Genomic DNA, 19,871 nt, shown 5'->3' with positions numbered 1-19,871 from the left:
GTGGATTCCAACTGCACTGCCACATTTTGTTTCCCCATTTTAGGAGAAAATAAACTTCTGTGCACTACAGACTAATGAGTTTTTTACTGATTAATGCATCGTGTGTGAGGCTGATAATGTTCAAAAAAGGATCTGCAAAATAACTGTAGCTGTCAAATACACGTAGTGCAGTAAAAAGTGAAATATTTCCCTCTGAAATGTAGTTGAGTAGAAGTCTAAAGCGGCATTAAATGCAAATATTCTAGTCAAGTACAACTATCTCAAAACTGTACTTGAGTTTGTTTCTACTACAGATTGTGCAGTGATACTGTTGACCCTTCATGAACAAAAGCCACTGTAAAATAAAAGAAGTGGAACAGAATTTGTACAACGTGTACAGGTTTCCAAGTTACAGGAGCACTGGAGACAATTCACTACAGCCAGGAGACTCAACGCGGCAACGCAAGCTCAGTTATTCAATCAATATTTATTGTCCAAAATGAAATAACTGGATATGTATATTAGTTACAATCCCTGCAGGGAAATAACTGACACTCTGTAACAACAGTTAAGTCAGTTTCTGTGCACAGAGCAGATGCAAATAAAAAAAACATAAGGAAGCAGTTTATTAATCACATACAGCCCTACTGCTTACTCAATGCATAACAGTAGCCAATGACTGCAGGCTGCCATAAACAAGGGCTCTGAAGCTGAGCATGATTAAAACCCGTTTTCCCCTCCGTTCCTCAGAGTTTAAAGGTGATTCTGTCTGAATGGTAACAGAATTTTCTTTTTTCAGCCCAAATCGGAATCTTTTTTTTTTTTTAAAAAGCAGACTAATCAGTGATGATGGAGGAGAGCAGGTGATGAGAATGGATCTCTATGTACTGTTAATACCAAGACACAAAGACAACCCACATTGAATCTGCAGCAGAGTGTTGCCATAAACAGCAAGTGAGTGTTTTTAATTCTGATAGTCTAATAATGTAAACACTCAGTTAATGTTATGTGCATAGGCTTCTTGATTATAGACATTACTGATGGTGCAGGAACATGGCGGTACGCTCGTCTCTCAGAGCCAGTCCAACTGTTGGCCACAGTCCTTCAGTCCTCTGGTGGACGCAGCCTCAGGAACCAAACGTCAAGTCAAGGAAGTCCACCCGTGACATCATCCTCAGACATAACTGTAAGGCAATCTGTTAGTTCTGTCTGTCACTGTGCTGCATCAATCCTCTGAGCAGATTCACTAAACAGTAGTTTACATGATGTACAGAAATGTCTTCAACAAGCTGCTTACAAAAACAAAAATACAATCATTAGCTGGATTTAAAAAAAAAAAAAAAAAAAGCAGCCAAACTATGTGGTTGCCCCCAAAGGTGTTCACACTTCTTCTTGTTCATGTGTTCAAAGCTACATCTTTTAAAAACAATAAAACATCAAATAAAAGACTGAGGATTTCATTCAGGTGAAATGCAGGGTTGAAATGAGTGTAAAACAAATCTGATTAGTGCGTAATGTGACAAGTATGGCCGAGTGTAACGTCACAGTCCCTGGATAGAGGTTCATTCGCTTCCCTTTTGACACATTAACAACCCTGCTGATAACAGTAGTGTAAAAGAGCAATCTTTTAGGAAGACAAAGAAGAAAGTTGCATATCATCTGAAAACACAGCAGAGAGGAGTAAACATAAAACGCTCACATATAGCTAAAGTTTCTGTTAGCCACAGTGTCACTGCTTCTTTGTTTTCTTTGTGGAAGGGTGTGAACTCATGTTAAAGGCTTGATAACACAGCCTCCGCACATGCCAAACATAAACTACGACTTCTGGTATCTTTGTTAGACATGAGGGCTGACAATTTTCCGGATACATTTGTTTTACAGCTTTTATATGCACATTGCATATAGCTGTTGCTCTAATCTTGCTTCATTGCTTGAATTTCTCCTAAGGGGGATCAATAAAGGAACATCTTATCTTCATTTTGAATAAAATTACTTCTTTTAAATGAACTGATATAAACACCACATTTCATAGTATTAGTGTCAAAAAGTAGTCGTGTTACTATTTCCCCCGTTGTGCATCGAAAAGATCATCTCCCTTTGTGAATGTTTTCAACATGTATCTCTAACACAAGAGTAGCTCCTGTCATTGCACTTTAAATAAAGGTACTAAAATTGTGCAAATCATACAAATACCACTCTTCTCTTAATCTTTGGTCCTGTTGGTCCACCGTAGGAGACTTACGGTTTACAGCAGGGAGAGTTTACTCCTTATCCTCAGTGTCAGTGAGGTAAAGAGTGACGGCCCACACCAGTCCTTTCTGTCTGTAACAAGGCCACAAAAGCACTTAAAGATTTCAAATGTTGCATAAAATCAAATAATATGAAACATGCTAAATAATATCCTCTGAAATGCCATTAATCCAAGACAGGAGACCTTCATCCACACATGCATACACTTGCTTTTAGTGGAATATCTGCTTCTCATAGGAAGCACGATACGGCAATTAAAGAGGATATTTTTCCATCTGCACAGCTTTCCCATTCACAATGCAGGCGCACCATTATGCAGGTCGGGCAGGGGGGTGGGGGGTAGGTTAGCCAGGAAGTTTGCCAGTGCAACTTTGAGGTGAAGGTGGTGATGGTAGTTGTTGTAGGAGGGACTGAGGTGACAGGAGGGAGGGGTCACACATGTGGCTCCCCCATGGAGGTAGAGCCGTTGGCTTTGCTCTTATTCTTGCTCTTGCGGTTGAGCATACGGCTAAGCGTGGCTGTTCGGCTCGCCCGCTCCACTGCAGCTGGAGACTCCAGGTAAACCAGGTCATTGTGCGACTGGCTCATCCCCGGGTCCTTGCGCTGGTGACGCCGCCGGAAGAAGAGCTTGGCACTCTTCTGAAGGAAGCTGCCTGCAGTGGAGAAACAAAGGACAGGAATTATTCACTGTGATACCTTGAGGTAAGGACTATGTCAAGATGATGCCACTTAAAACTGCAGGCGTGTACAACATTCCTTCGAAGTATCTGAAGTAGCAGCATTGTGAAGACAGCTGAAGCAGCAGTGGCACAGAATCTGTGTTAGCTGGAAATTGTTGTTTATGGATTGTTAAAATCTGGCATGAAAAGGGAAAAAAATATACCCCCCCCAAACCGACTACTAGTATTTCCTCTGTGAAAGAGCTCTGTCAAGTTTCACTGATAATCAGACTTGGAGAAACTTGTTTAATCCCCAGCTAACACATACTGGACTACCAACAAAGAGCAGCCACGTAGTCAAACCTTACTGCAAGCATCATTCCTTCCTTTCAGCACATAAGGAGTGGCTAATATCTGTGGATTAGATTACGTTGACATAACACATTAGAAAAACTATGAAAACTAATTCTAACTAATGACAAATGCAGAAAGTAACAGCAGTTTCCTCCTTACAGAATGCATTCATACAGGCTGGACAATGTACAGTACAGATACAGTTTGATCTCCTTAGTGATATATTACTCTGCGGTATCAGGTTTCTATGATTGACCTTTTGATGCCCATATTTAGAACAAAATTATAGACTGAAATAGTAAGAATGATCTTTGCCACCTGTAGGTCCAGTGCAGGGGATCCTCCACCACAGTGTACTAAAGGTCCTAACATACAATACATGCAAATAACTCAAAATGTTCACAGTACATTGTCTATATTGTGCAGCCCCACAACACTAAAATATAGCAACTATATGATGGACTAATACCCAAATGATTTGACATGAGCTGAAAATGAATTGGACATTGCAGAAACACTATGTTATCTACTCTACTGAGAGCTACTGTAGCAGACTACACATACTAGAGTACCAAGGATACTACAAGTAACTTGTGAAATAACTTACTCATCTGGACATAATGTGTGCTTAGCACTGCTTTCCTCTAAGGTGGCAGTGATGGTAGTTCAAAAAGGAAAGGTTGAAACAGTAGGAAGGAAAGAGAGAGAAGAACACAAAAACAGACGGCATCACTGAGGAGCAACAGATGGCCATGAAAACAGCCAAATGGAAAAAATCAAGTTCTGCCTTTAAGGCAATATGTTTTTGGAGGACTGAAAGTATGATTTATGGAATTATACGCCTATAAAGACCAGCTATGTCACCATGTTCGCATTAACTCGTGGCTTCAGGTAGTCAGTGAGTCCCCTCTGTGGCCTCTCACCTCTGCTCTTCTTGCAGCTCGCCTCAGACACACACATGGAGAGCGACGTATGGTCTAGTTCCTCTCCGGTTTGGCTCTCCCAGTCCTCTGGAGGCCTGCCTATTCCACTGGGGCCTTCCTGGGGCTCCAATTCCTCTGGAGGGCTACTGGTCCCTGATGCGATCGCCATGGTCACATCCTGAGTAGAGCTGCCCTCTGACATGGAGGCGTCCATCGCTGCGGCGTAGCCCGCCATCAGAGCTAGCTCATCGTCCTGAGACAAGGGCGTCTGGGAAATTGAGCATATTCCAGTCTTTAAAATGTATTTCTCGTAAAACAATATTTCCTTTGTCATCAAGAATGAGCAAATATTTGCACTGGCAGCTCTGAGGACCTGTGTTCACCTGTCTTTTCATGTAATCAGAGAAGGGTGATGGCAAACTGTTTTTCCACTGGAAGGCCCAGTTTTAATGGTCGGTAGATGAAGTCTACAGACATGACACGCATCATTCCATTACAGATCTATTTCTTTCTTCATGATCAACAGGTCAGGGAACACAGTGGAAACTGATTTCATTTAAAAACCCTGCATATTAAATAAGAAAAAGGGTTCTACTAGAGAGAAATAGTAAGTGTTTCTTTGGTACTGGAGCTCATCCTTACTTTGGCGATGCCAGAGATGATGATGGTACTCTTCTTCACTGGGGACTTGAGCTTCTGCTTGGCAGACTGGTGGAGTTGTCTGATGGCGGCCTCGGCCACCGGGTCCGTGCCATTGAGCATCAGCAGCTCGGTGTCAGAAGAGGACAGGGCCTTGCTGACTGTGGCCCCTAGCATAGACGCCTGCTCTGAAACACGGCGCTCCGACAGCTTGGGCTTGTTGGCCACCGCTTTCTGGGCAGGATCTGAGGGAGTACAAAGTTATCTTAATGGTCCACCACTAGGCCCTTATCACAACAGACATTTTGACTTGTCATAGTAGGAAAAGCACAGCTCTTACTAATACGCTTAATGATGGCTCTGTTGTATTTAAGTGTCCCAATAACCCATTACAATGTCAGTGAGCCAGCATGCACAGTACCAGGAGCCCAAAACCTAAATGGAGCTAAATGGAATTTAAATTTAATCACTAATGTTATTATTTTCACCTGTGCATCATATCACAATGTCTTTATTAAAAATGTCTACCAACATCTAGAATGTCCTCCTGCTATCGTTTAACATGAGCCTATTTATATCACACTTAGACACAGAGCTCTTTTTACCACTTGTACTTACACTGCAAGCCATAGACAGATGAAACACACACGAAATAAACCAAGCAAGGACCCAACTGGGATAACATCATAGTGTGGTCCATAAAGTGGATAGCAGCTGTTTCAGTGATATTTCATGCTGACTGTTGAGCAGTTTGAAGCCTTTTAGTCTGCTACCTAAACCTGAAAGCACTATGCCCATTCAAAATGAATGGGAGGAGGGGTGTTTTTGCTGCAGCGCCTGGTTTGTTGTACTTGTATTGGCACTTGTATTGGCTTGTTTCCAGTACCAGTGACTACACCATTGATCTGCTGGGTGATAAGAACTAAAGTTTTCAAAACTTCCAGTTCTAGCCAATACTCTTCTTTTGGAACAGTAACTCCAAAAAAAAAAAAAAATATATATATATATATATATATATATATATATATATATATATATATCTCTTTGCACCAGCTGTTTGGATTTTCAACTGCCAAGGCTCTTCTTGCATTGGCAGCACTAGAATAAATTAGCCTCCATGTGCCGTGCATCCTCACGGTTTGTGGTGCTGTACCTATGTTGAGTCCAAGAGGGAGTGGTCGGCCTGGCTTGCTCTTCACCGCAGTGATGGTGGTGACTACCGTGCCACAGGGCATGACTGTACGGTCCATCTCCACCTTCTTACTGGAGGCTGGGGTCGGAGGGTGCCAGGACCTCACCTCACTGGGCTCCAGGTAGGTAAACTGAAGCACAGAATTCAAAATGATTTATATTCTAACTTTGTGTACACAAAACCTCAGATACATGGAAAGAATTAAACTATATCTAAAGTGATAATGTCCTAATGTTAACTGGGATGATGGTCTTACGTCAGTAGTAAGTGATCCAGTCACTCCGTCTTTGGTCATGAGTGCAAATGTTTGCTGTCCTTTGGGATGCTTCTTTACGAGATCAAAAGGCACTGACACCTGACCAAGTAAGGAATCTGAAAGAGAGAAAACACAGTTTAGTCTGGTAGTACCTAAACATGTGACAGTTACAACTAGTGAAAAAAATGACAAACTCAGTCATATCCTCACTCTCTTGTGGTTGTCCATCATTCATCAACTGAATATTGAGCTCTTTTGAAAGTCCATTCAATTCACTGGTGGAAAAGAAAAGGACATGTATTACGGATGTTGATCTATTCCACTGAAACAATAAAAACAAACATGTTGGAAAAAGCAGTGCTCTGTGGTAAAACTTACAAAATAAATGGCTGGTCCCAGGCAGGATTGGTTGTGTTCTTCAAAACAGAGGTGTTAAACCTCTGTGGAGGATCATCTAACTGCAGTACACACAGAGGATTGGTGCTGCCTACAAACACAGCAAAAAAACGGTGAAAACACACTGTGATCCAAGATCTATCTGCAAATTCATTTGAAAATCTATAAAAAACAAACATGTTGCTGCAAGATACAATCTTGCTTTGGTCACTTCCACTGCTTCACTTTAATGTGCAAAGGGAGATCAACATGCACCGTATCTATCAGGGGTTCTAAAACATATTATTCAAAAAGGTGAATCAGCTTTTTATTCAAGAAGGTCCCGAAGGATTGGAGATAACATATTAACATTTAATCATAGTACTAGAGAAAATGAGACACATTCTGTATGTGTGATTAAGGAGCTGATAAATTCTCAGGTACACTAATGTGTGAACTCGCAGCAACAATGCACATTGTCACTCCGGCAGTTAACGTCGCCATGACAACAATGTCAATGATAAGCCATAATAATACCACATTCATTTGGTGACAGGATGGCTGTGAATTAGGGCTGGACCCAAATATTTGGATATAGATATTAGATATTTGCACACACCTCCACCTCTGTATCTTACTGCACACACACACCAGCTCGGTCCTGCCTTTCGGTTTCTCACTCGCAGTATCATGCAGGGACAGACATTGATGACTTTCTTTGTCAAAGTTGCCAGAAAATGAGTGTAATGACCCACAATTCTGTTTTCATGAATAGCAAGTGAGCAGTGCATGGAGGAGGCTAACATCACTCTCGGTTTCTCTCCACCCGTTAATCGATGGCAGATGAAAGGCACATGCTCAATAACCATCACATTGTTGAAAACGTTACACTTCATAATGTATTACTTTCATAACACAGTGTATGGACTGGGTCCAGATTGACTTGCCGTTGGGTCTGGACTTAAAGAAGCCCCATGATGAATTATGCATAGGTTAGAGGGGACTCACAAAGTACTGGTTGTGAGCTCTTCCTCACCACATGTGATGAAGCCCATTTCATGGAGCACTTAAACTGAACTTTATTAGCCACAAGCCAGGCTCCGTTGCTGTGAAAGCTCTGAGTCTTAATGAATACAACATCAGCAGGAGCCTTAAAAACAGTGCATCCACTGCAGTGGCTCTAGATGTGGATCTGGCTTTTAGGCCACAGGAAGTCTCACAAGTGAAGCTAAGTATAACTGTCCTTCACTTATAGGAAGGAAAATAGATAGTCAACTGCTAAATGCTGTGTCATGTCTCTGCTGTACAATATTAAGTGTTTGTGAAGAACACTTAAGAGGATGTCTGGAGTCCTGAAATCTGCTGACTCACAATTAAGAGAATGACTAAACATAGGAACTACCAAAACAAAGTTGTTGTGACGATGTTATGGTCGTCACTGGACAATAATTTGAACAGCCTCTCATCAACTCAAAACATCTTGTCATTTAATGTCATGGCTGACAACACCGTGGTGCTTTGTTTTCACTCTCATCATACAGGGAATCTCCCTTTTGTGCAGGTTCATAGCCAGGGTCTATGCCAAATACGGGTAGATTTTCCGTTTGGTGAGTAAATCTCAGAAAGCTACCTTCCCCACTGGTGGGTGAACGTTTGAGAGTCTCTGCCCAGTTTCATTTACGGGCGCCGCGCGTCTGTCCCCTCCTGTCTGTGGTGGAGTTTGACACAAACACAGTACCATACGCGTTTTCACATGGGTCTAAAAAGAGCAGTGAAACCAACCATCTCGGCGCCCCTAGTTTCACAGCACTGTTACCGTATGGGACATCAGCTAATCTGCTAAACTATAAGTTGTTGCTGGACTGTGCAAAGAAGAGGGTGGTTGCGGATGAGTGAATAAAATGAACAAACATCTCATAGGCTTACAAAACCCCCAAATTCATTTTTATGTTTGACCCAAGTACATTTAAAGGACCAGTGCGTCAAATTTAGTGTCATCTAGCGGTGTAGTTGCAGGTTAAAACATCCTTTCATCACCCTCCCGTTTGCTTGTAGGACAAAATACTGTGGCCTTTAAACTTGCGAAAAACGTAAAAGGCCCTATCTAGAGCCAGTGTTTGGTTCATCCATGAAGAAACATGCCGGTGGAATCCGTTGAAGAGGACCTGCCTCCTCTGTAGATAAAAACCGCTCATTCTAAAAGGTAACAAAAACAAGACTCACATTTTCTGCCAATAGATCCTCCTAAATGTAACACACTGGACCTTTATCTTATTTACGTTTATATTCAACATAACACCTTATTATCTCAATGAAATGTACTTAGGCCATTATTATTTTGGCTGGTAAAGAATATTCTTGGCCAGTGAGTCACAAACTGAATTTGGGACACGGTTCAGGCCAACACACTGGGTGTAGTGATACTGATGTGGGTGTACTATTCAAATACTGCCAACATTGTTCAGCCTTAACCAGTAAGATTACCACCTTTAACAGCCAACTGGCAAACAGATCTCCTCGTTGTTATCTGGAGAGCCTCCGGACAGGACACAGTATGTTGGGAAAAGAAACAGGCCGGGCAGAAATAGTGCTTAAAATAGTAACGCTAATACCATATGAAAAACTCAATGCTGATTAGCTATAACAGAATGTATGCTACTTACTGTATGTGTTTTTTTTTGTTTTAAAATCAAGTAATTTAAAAGTTAAATAAAGTCCCAGAATACAACACTGAATTAATGAGAAATATGATCAGGTCCTCATATTATGTGATTGTTGGAACTGATAAAATAAATGAAGGTGGAAAATTTCCCACCAGCATTACACTTGCCTGAAAAAAACAGAACGAGCAGGCCATTGTATTGTAAGTTGATTTACCAATTGCAGCCTCTGTTCTTTACAACCTTGGCTGATAATGGTCCAGCACATAAGCTAGCATAACACCACAACTTGCTGTCTTTTACACTTCATCAGAACACGTGTAACTCTCTATTTCTACGGAGATATGTGTCCGACCTGCAGCATCTTCCTCCTGATTCAGTGTGACCCGGATGTTCTTCACCAGCAGCTTCCAGTCGTGGGCGCGGGGGGGTTTTGGGGGGGAAACCACGTTGTTGTGGGCTTCCTATTGGAGAAACCATAGTAAATAAAAGACTCAACAACACTGATCTACTTATGGCAATATTAACAGTAACAATGTAAGCAAAGCACCCCATTTCCATTACTTTGAGAAGTAAGCCAGAATCACAAAACCTTTTCAGTGTGTCAAATTGTATGATTATAGCTACAGTAGGGTTATTGTAAATGGTGAGGTGTCAGAGTAAAAAACATTTACAGGGGAATAAAACTACTGCCAGCTTCTCCACCTCAGGGGTATTTTAATGGATGTATTAATGGTATTCTGCATGAGAAAGACAATATGACATTACTTTACACAAGGCCTGAGGGCTCTATGCAAAACAACCCTGCTGACAGAATGTACTCCATGATTTGCATCAGATTTTCATTATCTTATTATCATTTCACTGTGGAGAATTTGCACTTTTGGTTGGTCTTTCCTTGTTACAACCACCAACAACAAAACACTTTTTAGACACACAGAAGAAATCAGAGCATTTTAGAGTACCTGATAACTGATTTACAGCAGATAATCCTAATAATTAGAGACCTGGCTGGACCTGGGGGTCACAGATCCGGTCTTATCTGTTGGCCCTTATACTGATCTGCTTGATCCTTTAAAACCTTTAAAACACAGGGGATTCAGGTGTAGGGAGGATAACATCAGCTGGTGCTGTAACAACGAGCTAATAAGTAAATGGATAACAAATGAATTCAGCTAACATTACCTGGTTACTGCCTACAATCTCCTTTTTCATCACAGAAATACCAAACCTTTGTAAAATAGGACATTTCAAGAGACCACTTTGCTCTGGTGACTTGCAATAGGCATTTGTCAGTATTTATGACACTTAATAGACTAAAGGATTGATCAGTCAAGGAAAAAATCAACAGTTTACTAAAGTATATAATTAACTGTAACCTGAGACCCGGTTATACTTTATACTGTGATTATATTCCAAGAATTCCAACCACAGTTTACTAAAATGTGAACACATGATCAAATCAGAAACATATGAAATGATGTCATGTGATGGCTGGGTAGGGTGCATCAGTATAAACCTTTTTGTAAAGGCATATTAGCATAATAAAGTCTTTCTGTATTAGTGCAGGCTTTATTCAGGCATACGTTTACCATGATTACATGGTCTATTCACAGATCTTTTACATTTAGTAGCTTAGCAAGTTTAACGTAATAACAATAAGCCCATAGCCACTCGGGGGCAGCGGACACAAGTTGTGAACACAACCCTGACATATCATCATCCTTTATGTAAATATAGCAAACTTGTTTGCAAACAGTTGCTTACTGACACATCCAGCAGTTACAGAGCAACATTATCATTCATTTGGAGTCGTGTCTGTGTCCACCCGATAAAAGTAGATCCAATACTAACTCTTTTAGTTGTTTTTGTCTCTACCAACTCCTGAGTGAAATATTTTTGGCTGCTAAATACTCGTTGACCAGTCTGTCTGCTGTTCGGTGCTGAGCAGGAAGTGTACATTGGCTTTTTAGAGCATTTTCACAACACTCTATCAGGGTTCTTCACTCTTTTTAAGAAATAATTTTCCAGGACGTATTTTCAGCCATATAATTTACCGGTAGGCCTAGCATTGACTTTAACTCCAGTTTTATGCTGCTTTTTGTGCCTCTGGTTCATTACGGTGGCAAGAAGTATGCTGCACGTCCGTTCCACTCCGTGTCTGGTGTGAACAGCTAGATTGACCGACATGGCCGAACTGAAAAAGGAGTGTTTGAAATGTTTTTCCGTTCCGCTTAACATCTGGTTCACCCATTTTGAAGAGTCGTGCCGCACAGCTGCCAACAGTTGAGTTTCAAACAAACTATGCACCCAGATTTACGTTTGTGTTTTTTTCAGAACAACACAAATTATTTCCAGGAAATTTTGTCGTTTTAATACATTTCCAAGTGTTTCCATGATTGGAAAACTAGTCTCTAAATTTCCAGATTTTCCAGGATGCGTGGGAATCTATGGTGATGCTGAAAACAATACTCTGAGAGCAGTGAGAGTGAACCAAAACAGTGAATTTGCAGCGGTGCAGTTGAACAATATGCTGAAACTCACTACAAAGCCCCATAAAGCCGAGGGGAACTGCAGATTCAGGTGATCATTCTTTGTAAGTTCATCAATACAAGCAACATATTGTTTCACATTGTCGCGTTGCCATTTGATAGATAGTTTATCGTATAAATACAATTATAGCCAGCATACTGCAGACAATAACCTGGCATGACTTGCAGATGATGTCATGCATCATGACTCCTCCACTGACCTTGACCTCTGAGGCCTGAGCAGGCCTGCAGCTCAGCAGCACCGAGGGACGCGTTGCACATAATAGCTGCCTCAGCTGCTCCGTTATGGCTGCTACACTGGGAGAGCTGGGATTGTCCTGACAGACAGAGATTATGAGATTAGACAAATCACACACACCCCACTTTAAATGTTAAATGCTAAAGTTCACATTTATACAACCATGATCACAGAACCACATTCAGTTTATTATAACACAAAATCAACAGTCAATATATTTGGTTTTGGTACATTGAAACATTTCTCCCTCTGTTGGTGTGTTAGCCTTTGTTTTGACAGCGCTTATACAGACAGCAGGTACATCTCATTATCTGCGCTCTTAAAATTACCTGGGTGGAAGTAGGTGTCACCTGCAGATCCCTTGTCTCCAGCTGAGACACTCCCCAGCTCAACTTGACCTTATCATTAGCTTCTTGCATCTGTAGATCAAGCTGAGGAACACAGAGAAAAGAAAAGCTTGATGCTTTATGACGCCGTGGTGATCGGAAATCATAGAGTGCTAATAAGCTTCATTATTAGTAAATCTGTAGTAATATTTATGATGTGTGAAAAATGAGTAGATGACTGTGTGAGTGTGGAATTGGTGTTCTTAGGTGGTTGTGATCTTGGTTACCATTAGTTACACAAGAGTTTTCTTCATTTTCTTTGTTTTATGAAACTTAATTCTTTCTCTTTAATCACGTTATGTATACCAAGTCAGTCAAATAAAAACCTTGACTGATGCAATAATGTGATACACTCTACAACAAACTTATGCAATGCCTCTCTAGTCCGCCTGACAAACAGGAAATGGGTTAATGGGAGAAGGTCAGAGAGGCGTACATCCACACCTAGGTCAACTGAGAGAAAATGGGAGAGAAAAGAGAAAGAAAGGCACAGACTGGGCCATCCTGTCCCAGCATGCCTGGATTCCAGTGTAAGACTGAACAGCCGCCTCTGTGATGCCAAACAAAGGCCTTATCAGATAGCAATGAGGACGCTCAGATGGATCCAGAAGAACAATACCACAGCCTGCATTGATATGATTTGGATCACTTCATACGAACAGCATTAACTGGAAGGATATGTTAACATAATAATGAAACTCCATCCACATGAACTGAAGAACAGGCATTGTTTGCCAAGTAGTAGTGTATTATATAAAAAGCTATTAACACATTTCATGGTTCACATCACCTGCCCAAAGTGCCTGTTGTAAAGTCATACTTCAGTTATGTAAATGTAGGGTTTGCATTTCAAAGATGAATACTGAATTGGGATGTCACATGCGTGTCCCCCATCACATGCAACAGACCATGTGGTGCAGTAGTGTGTTAAAAGACAAAGTCCACTCAGCAGCGCACCGCAGTGTACCGGGTGTATTATTGTGTCCATATACTGTAAATGCCCAGGGCTGCTGTTCCACATATCCCAGCACTCATAACATGACAAGCCAGGACCTTTCTAGCATGGATCTCAGTCAAAAGCTAACAAATGTTCCAGTGGCTGGATGGAGACGTTTGAAAGGGCTTTCTGACTATTCCAGGCTACGCTGAAACAATTAGGGTAAAAAGGAGACAAGAGGCCTCCTTTATGTTACTGCAACAACAACTGATCCACAACCAAAACAAAACCGCCCTGACTCTAATCCTGACTTTTGAGTCTCTCACTCAGGTTGTATTTATGGCACAAGCTCAGGCGGGCGACGATGAGCACCTTATTCCTTTAAAAATAGCCTTAATACAATTAGGTTAGCTTGTATAGCCACTCGTATCCATACATTGGTGAAGAGTTAACACCGGGTGAAAGCCTACCACAGATTAATGCACACCGCCCAATACATATCCCAACACATCACCTTCGACTCTACTTTATCTGAATACTGCACCCGAAAGGGACGAGTCATGGTCTTTCCTAACAGTGTTAGGAAAGACTGTGAGTGAGCAAGGGGAATATTTCCCTGAAAAATGAAGTCAGTCAGATTTGGGCATGATAAATAAAATACATCATTGTAATTTCCAGGTAAGAACAAGAAGTCATTAGAGTCATAACTGCAGAGTTACATCAATTCTGTTTGGGCCCTGACAAATAGACAAAGTGAGCCAGCCTCACTGGAAATGAGCCTGACAGGGATTTTAATGAGGTCTTCGGGACATTTGCCAAGCACAGAAAGATATCCCAACCATTTAATCTAAGACTCCTGCCAGAAGTGAGCCAATGCTGGGCAGCACATCGTGTCCAATAAAATCTCCCATTAAACTAAACCACAATGACTTCCAAAGGATGTAACTCTGTTGTCAGACGCCTCAGTGTTAAAGGGACATTCACAAAAGAACAAATGAGTATTGTTTACTTCCAAGAAACTCACAACTGTAGTAGATGCCCAGGGCCAACTATAGAGCATTTACCTGCAGCTCCAGTGGAGTTATACAGACTTTGTATTTACAAGGATGTGCTGAAGCCATGGCTGTCGATACTGCACTGACAGAGAACTGAAGCTGCTCCCCAACCACACTGCAGGAAGCGGCCTGTTGGGAAGACAAAGTGAGTCATTAGTGTAATATAAATCCACCGAGAATGTAAACCTGGGACAGCATTTGCATGCAACTCACGAGTAGATATACCATGTCGTTTGAAAATAAGCTCCAATCGGGAAGGAAACTAGAGTTTATACTAAACTATAAGGTGCTGTATGTCTATCCATGTGTGACAAGAACTGAAAGGATTAATACATAATACATTTACATTCAATTAGGGTGTGTGTAGAGTCTTGCACACAAAACACGTGGCACAAAAAGAAGGAAATAAAACCAGTGATATGTGTTTACAACACGGACTTTCTGAAAACTGAAAAAACTAAATGTTTGGAGAAGTTCACACTCTACTGTGAAAAGGGAAGAACATCTGCACAAACATCCAAAGACATTATCAGCAGATTCAATCATCTGTGAGTATAATAAATAACTGTACTGCAATGGAATGCATCTGTAAATAAACTGTACTGCAGTAAATTACCACACAACGGTAAAGTGTACTCTTTCTTAAAACATATGTATTCATTCTAATTTCAGTGTTGGGTGAGCGTGTTTGTGTCTAGCTGGATATCAGATCACTGTAAGGGGAAACCTTAACATAAACATAGGTGCTGGTGCATTCCTGCCTGCCTGCTCCTCCTCAGTGCTGAGCTTGACAGCTATGTAAGCTTCTTAGCACACACACACACACACAGCATGTGGGTAAAAATAAGCCTCTGTTCATTAAATGCCCTGCATTCAACAACAGAACACCTGGTATTTTGGACCATATCATGATGATCACAAAGAAAGGGCTGAGTTTGCAGTGTGAGCACTGCAAAGCCAACCAGGCCAGCAACACAGCAAGCAATTTGGCCCTATCTGACCTCTAAAATAAAAGGCCCTCTGGTCGCAGTTTGTTTTACACACAGTGTGCAGCAGGTTGGCACATTTTCCGTATAAATGATAAAAGAAGCACCATGCAAGTGCTTCATAGCCATCATATTTTTGATGCTGAAGAATCCATTCGTAGCAGATTTTGATTTTGTAATGAGCACATGGACACCTGAAAAAATGCTACGCAGATTAATTTGTCAAATCTAAATTAACGAGGGGAAATGTCTGTACCAAAGTTGGCAAGTTGATGAGTCAGAGCTTGTCTAGTACTGCAGGATTAAATGCAGCACTGGTTGTATAGTAGCTCCCTCTGCACCGATATAAGGACCAGGAGATTGATTTGACGGACAGCCTTTGTCAATAAAGTACATAAACAAGGAAATTAGAAATCTATAAATGTCTGCTGCTCTAATCTTGATGGATGCTGAAGCTGCCGTGGAAAACACAATCTATTATTTTTCAGTGGTTGGGAGGAGGAGGACACAAAACCAGCACTCAACAATAGTACACTTGATCTAAGTACCTCCCAGGAAATAATATACCTCGCTCAGTGGCAAGACACGACACAAAACATCCACAAAAATTCAGCTTAAAGGCGTTTTGGCAAAGGAAAAGCCCTTCAAATCACGTATTACTGAAAGGACTTCATGGTCAGCGTACCTTGTGTCTGGCAGACTTCTGAAAGCTGGATACTTGGCTGACCATGAGCTCTGTTGCCTCAAGATCATCCTCTCCAAATGTCAACAGAACAGGACCCTGGAGGAGGAGAAGAAGAAGACAGACACAAAACACGTTTCACAACTCACAGAGCAGGAAGCTGAAGTCGATGCCAATGAATGAGTAATGATCTGGGATGCAGTGGATCACACTGGCAACACTACTGTATATGTTCTGACTTGATAATTCTGAGGAACAGAAAAACTACGCAGATGGTTTAGAGGCTGTGCCAGAAGGTGCAAGTGTTACACTGTTTGCTTTAGAAAGAAGCAGGAGTAGAGTGGGACTGTTGATGTCAACTGTCAAAATGTGGGTGTAATGTCACAGGATGGGGCTGGAGAGGTTGCTGAGTCTATAAAAGCTGTCTGTATGAGAGCACAGATGAGGTGATTCAGTTTATTTCAACCTATGACACGATGCACTATGTTTATTGAAGTCACCTGCCTACCACAGAGTAGAGCGGTGGCTTGATGGTCATGAGACTTACCCCACGCTTCCTTGATTCGTCATTCAAAGCCCTGCACCAAGCTCCTCTCCATTGACTCTTCCAGCTTTTCAGTGACAGCGCCCATCCCAGCAGAGAGGCGGCTTCCTCCTTCGCCGCATTGTCCTCTGCTGCTCTCTGCTTATTTCCTACACACTTTTGTTGGAAATACTGCACGAAATACAGTATCAAAGTGACCAGGGACGCGATGAAAAGTGTGACCATGCATAGCCACTGCGGATCCTCCGAACCAAAATATGAACCGGAACTTTCCGAGTCGGACATTCTTTGCAAATGAAAACGATGATCACAGCTTAACACACCTCCTCTGGGAAATTTCCTGGCAACCTCATAATATGTATTTGGTCAAGGAGCGGCGAAATCAATGAAAGCAATCTCCCGCAACTGCAAACAGCACCGATCTCAACCCCCAGAACGAATCCTGCTTATTGTTCCCCATGTTGCAGTGCTCCATAGCAGCTTTTAAAAGCCATACAGAGGTCTCAGATTACACAGACCGGTTATACAGACCTACAGCACTGTCAAAGACCTAAAGGCAGCTTCTGGCTTTAGATAAACATGCAGAAAGTACACTCTCCTCCTCTCAATGAATACGGTTGTTAGCTTAGTTAGCTAATCTTCGCCACGGTTCGCTTAACTAGCTATTCTTCATTAGCAACGAAGCCGCCAAAGTTCCCCAGGCGGGAGTTATTTCCGAGGTCTACGGTTACGCTCCGCCAGGTGATATCCAGATACGGTAAAAAGAGTCCCGGGAAAACATCCTGAAGGCGCAGAGTGCAGTCCTCGCCGCTGGACTCGGTCCGCAGCGCAGTCTGACTGTACAAAGTTGCCGTCTGGAAACGGATATGTGGCACAAACTGTAAGTCCCAGAATGCACCGCGGCAAAATGCGAGCGTTTGTTGTTGTCTGGTGCTCGTGCGGACTTACGCGTGTTGTTGTCCTGACTGACACTTAACTGTGATGTTTACAGAGTTGTGTTTCTCTCAAGAGTACGACGTTGTGCTGTATCACGTCAAAGCAGTTGGATTAACAGGACGGAGTTAACAAAACAAAAAAACGACTCCAAAAGAGGTTTTTTTGAACTTCGCGACTTGCCGTAGGTTGTCCTCTCACCATCATTACCACATCTTCCTGTCCCATATGTAGCAAACACTTAGCTAGCTAGCTTTCGTGACGATGCCTGTGTGTTTACTCCGCACACAGTACAGCTGGAGGTAGGGAGTCCTGTAAACAACGTTAGTTTGTATTTTAATATACTGTAATACACTGGCTGATAGAGGCCCCGCCCATCTGTAGAGGTAAACAACATATCTTCGTCACCTAAACGTGACCGAGCTGCCACACAGTAGCCCTCGTCATCCTGCTCGAGTCGTCGCTTGTAGATGGAAATAACTTTCACTTCGCAATGAATTGTCGCTCGGAGGTTCTTGAAGTGACCGTGGAGGCGAGGCAGGTGGAGGAAGCGATGTTAGCTTTGCTGCACACCATTTTATTGCATCGCAGCACCGGGAAATTTCACTACAAGAAGGAGGGCACCTACTCCATTGGTACCGTGGGGACACTAGACTTCGACTGCGACTTCATCGATTTCACGTTTGTCAGGGTGTCCTCGGAGGAGCTGGACAGAGTGATCAGGAAAGCTGTGTCTGAATTCAAGGTAACTGGTGTTTTCAACACGTGATTGTTGACTGTAATGCCTAGGCGGGCCTATAATTTAACGATGTGATCATATGCTCTGGTTACAGGACGCTTTAGGCAACTCTGGCAGCGATGGCATGGGGCAAATCTCCCTGGAGTTTTACCAGAAGAAGAAGTCTCGCTGGCCTTTTTCTGACGAGTGCATTCCCTGGGAGGTGTGGAGCATCAAGGTGAATGTTGTCAACCTCGCCAATGAGCAGGAGAGACAGATCTGTAGGGAGAAAGTGGGTGAGAAGCTGGGCGAGAAGGTGATCAACGTCGTCGAGGTCATAAACCGCCATGAATACCTGCCAAAGATGCCCACCCAGTCTGAAGTGGACAATGTTTTTGACACCAGTCTCAAAGATGTCCAGCCCTACCTTTACAAAATCACATTCCAGATCACTGACTCTCTGGGCACCTCTGTGAGCACAACAATGAGAAGGCTGATTAAAGACACCCTGGCACTGTGAGGATGCTCCAACACAGAGAGATCTGGATGGCTTTATCCATAACTGTATCTATAGTCATGCCTTGTAACTCTTTTCATGTTCAGAAACAGGATTTGTCAGCTCTGCTCCTGCTACAATGAAGCAGTGTCACCTAATTGGTTGCTTTTTTGATGTCTCTGCTGTGGTTCTGGTATTGCTTGTACATTAACATTCTTGATTATGTGATTCTTGATTTATTATTGATTTATTTTAGAGATGTTTTGTTTTTTGCAAGCGTTTTTCTTTCCAAATAGTCTTCACCTTCCTCCAGCTAGAAATACAACTTTAACACAGTAGCAAACAGTATATATCAATTAGATTTTTTTTTGAAAAGTTGTATAAATTATTGTAAATCTTTGACAATAAATATTGTTCATTGTAACTGATGGTAATTATAGTCAACAATCAAAGCTCTTTCAAACTGAAGATTTGTTCTGTAAACCTGTTCTTACATTTGAGTCTGGATCATATAATAAGATAAAAGCTATGGCTGAGTTTGGGAACAGATTTCCTCGTCTATGTGAACACTTCCTCTCTGCACACAGTTTCACGGAGAGTGTGACCTTACACATGGGTAGGACAGGATTTCCAGTCTTCCATTTTTTTTCAAAATTATGGCAAACACCTCCTGAGTTCACTCCCGAGTTTCCAGTGAGAAATGGTCACTGTGGCCCACAGCTTGAAAAACATCCCCCTGGCTCAGGGTTGTCTGCCAACAGGATGACGCATGTGTCCGTTTTCACGTGCTTTAGTTCCCCAGGTAGATTCACCAACAAGCTTCTATTTGCCTCACCAGTCACACTGATGAAACTGACAACTGGTTGTTAATTATCTGTGGTTTACCAGTGTGTAAAGGAAAGATTATGCAATGCTTTCATGTGTAACAAACTCATGCATATTTAATTTAAAACTTAAGGTCTTATTATAGTAGGTGAGTGATTATAGATTTTAGAGATTTGGGAATATGTTCCCCTAAAATAGGAGCCTACGATATGTGTATAATTTCCTATCATGT

At 42.0% G+C, this 19,871-nt stretch overlaps 2 protein-coding genes across 3 annotated transcripts; one reads left to right on the top strand and one right to left on the bottom strand.

Annotated features, from left to right (window-relative positions):
* Positions 1–447: 447 nt before the first annotated feature.
* LOC127363640 (C2 domain-containing protein 2) lies at positions 448–17,526 on the bottom strand. 2 transcript variants are annotated; one of them, XM_051400375.1, is made up of 14 exons: positions 16,671–17,526; positions 16,127–16,222; positions 14,465–14,584; positions 12,407–12,508; positions 12,040–12,156; positions 9,643–9,751; positions 6,631–6,739; positions 6,463–6,527; positions 6,253–6,368; positions 5,958–6,126; positions 4,808–5,049; positions 4,166–4,433; positions 3,850–3,886; positions 2,648–2,882 (listed from the first exon to the last, which is right to left on the bottom strand). In XM_051400375.1, exons 1-14 carry the CDS (start codon positions 16,950–16,952, stop codon positions 2,798–2,800), a joined length of 1,917 nt encoding a protein of 638 aa, XP_051256335.1. In that variant the 5' UTR covers positions 16,953–17,526; the 3' UTR covers positions 2,648–2,797. The 2 variants fall into 2 exon arrangements, with proteins under 2 accessions (XP_051256334.1, XP_051256335.1); XM_051400374.1 differs by lacking the exon at positions 3,850–3,886 and having other exon boundaries at positions 448–2,882; positions 16,671–17,524.
* Positions 17,527–17,593: 67 nt separating this feature from the next.
* Positions 17,594–19,359, top strand: atg101 (autophagy related 101). The gene is made up of 2 exons (XM_051400389.1): positions 17,594–18,345; positions 18,434–19,359. The coding sequence occupies exons 1-2, from the start codon at positions 18,094–18,096 to the stop codon at positions 18,836–18,838; spliced, it is 657 nt and encodes a 218-aa protein (XP_051256349.1). The 5' UTR covers positions 17,594–18,093; the 3' UTR covers positions 18,839–19,359.
* Positions 19,360–19,871: the final 512 nt, after the last annotated feature.

Source organism: Dicentrarchus labrax, unplaced genomic scaffold (genome assembly GCF_905237075.1).
Source record: "Dicentrarchus labrax unplaced genomic scaffold, dlabrax2021, whole genome shotgun sequence".
In the NCBI taxonomy this organism is placed as follows: domain Eukaryota; kingdom Metazoa; phylum Chordata; class Actinopteri; family Moronidae; genus Dicentrarchus; species Dicentrarchus labrax.
This window is presented reverse-complemented; position numbering and strand designations above follow the sequence as displayed.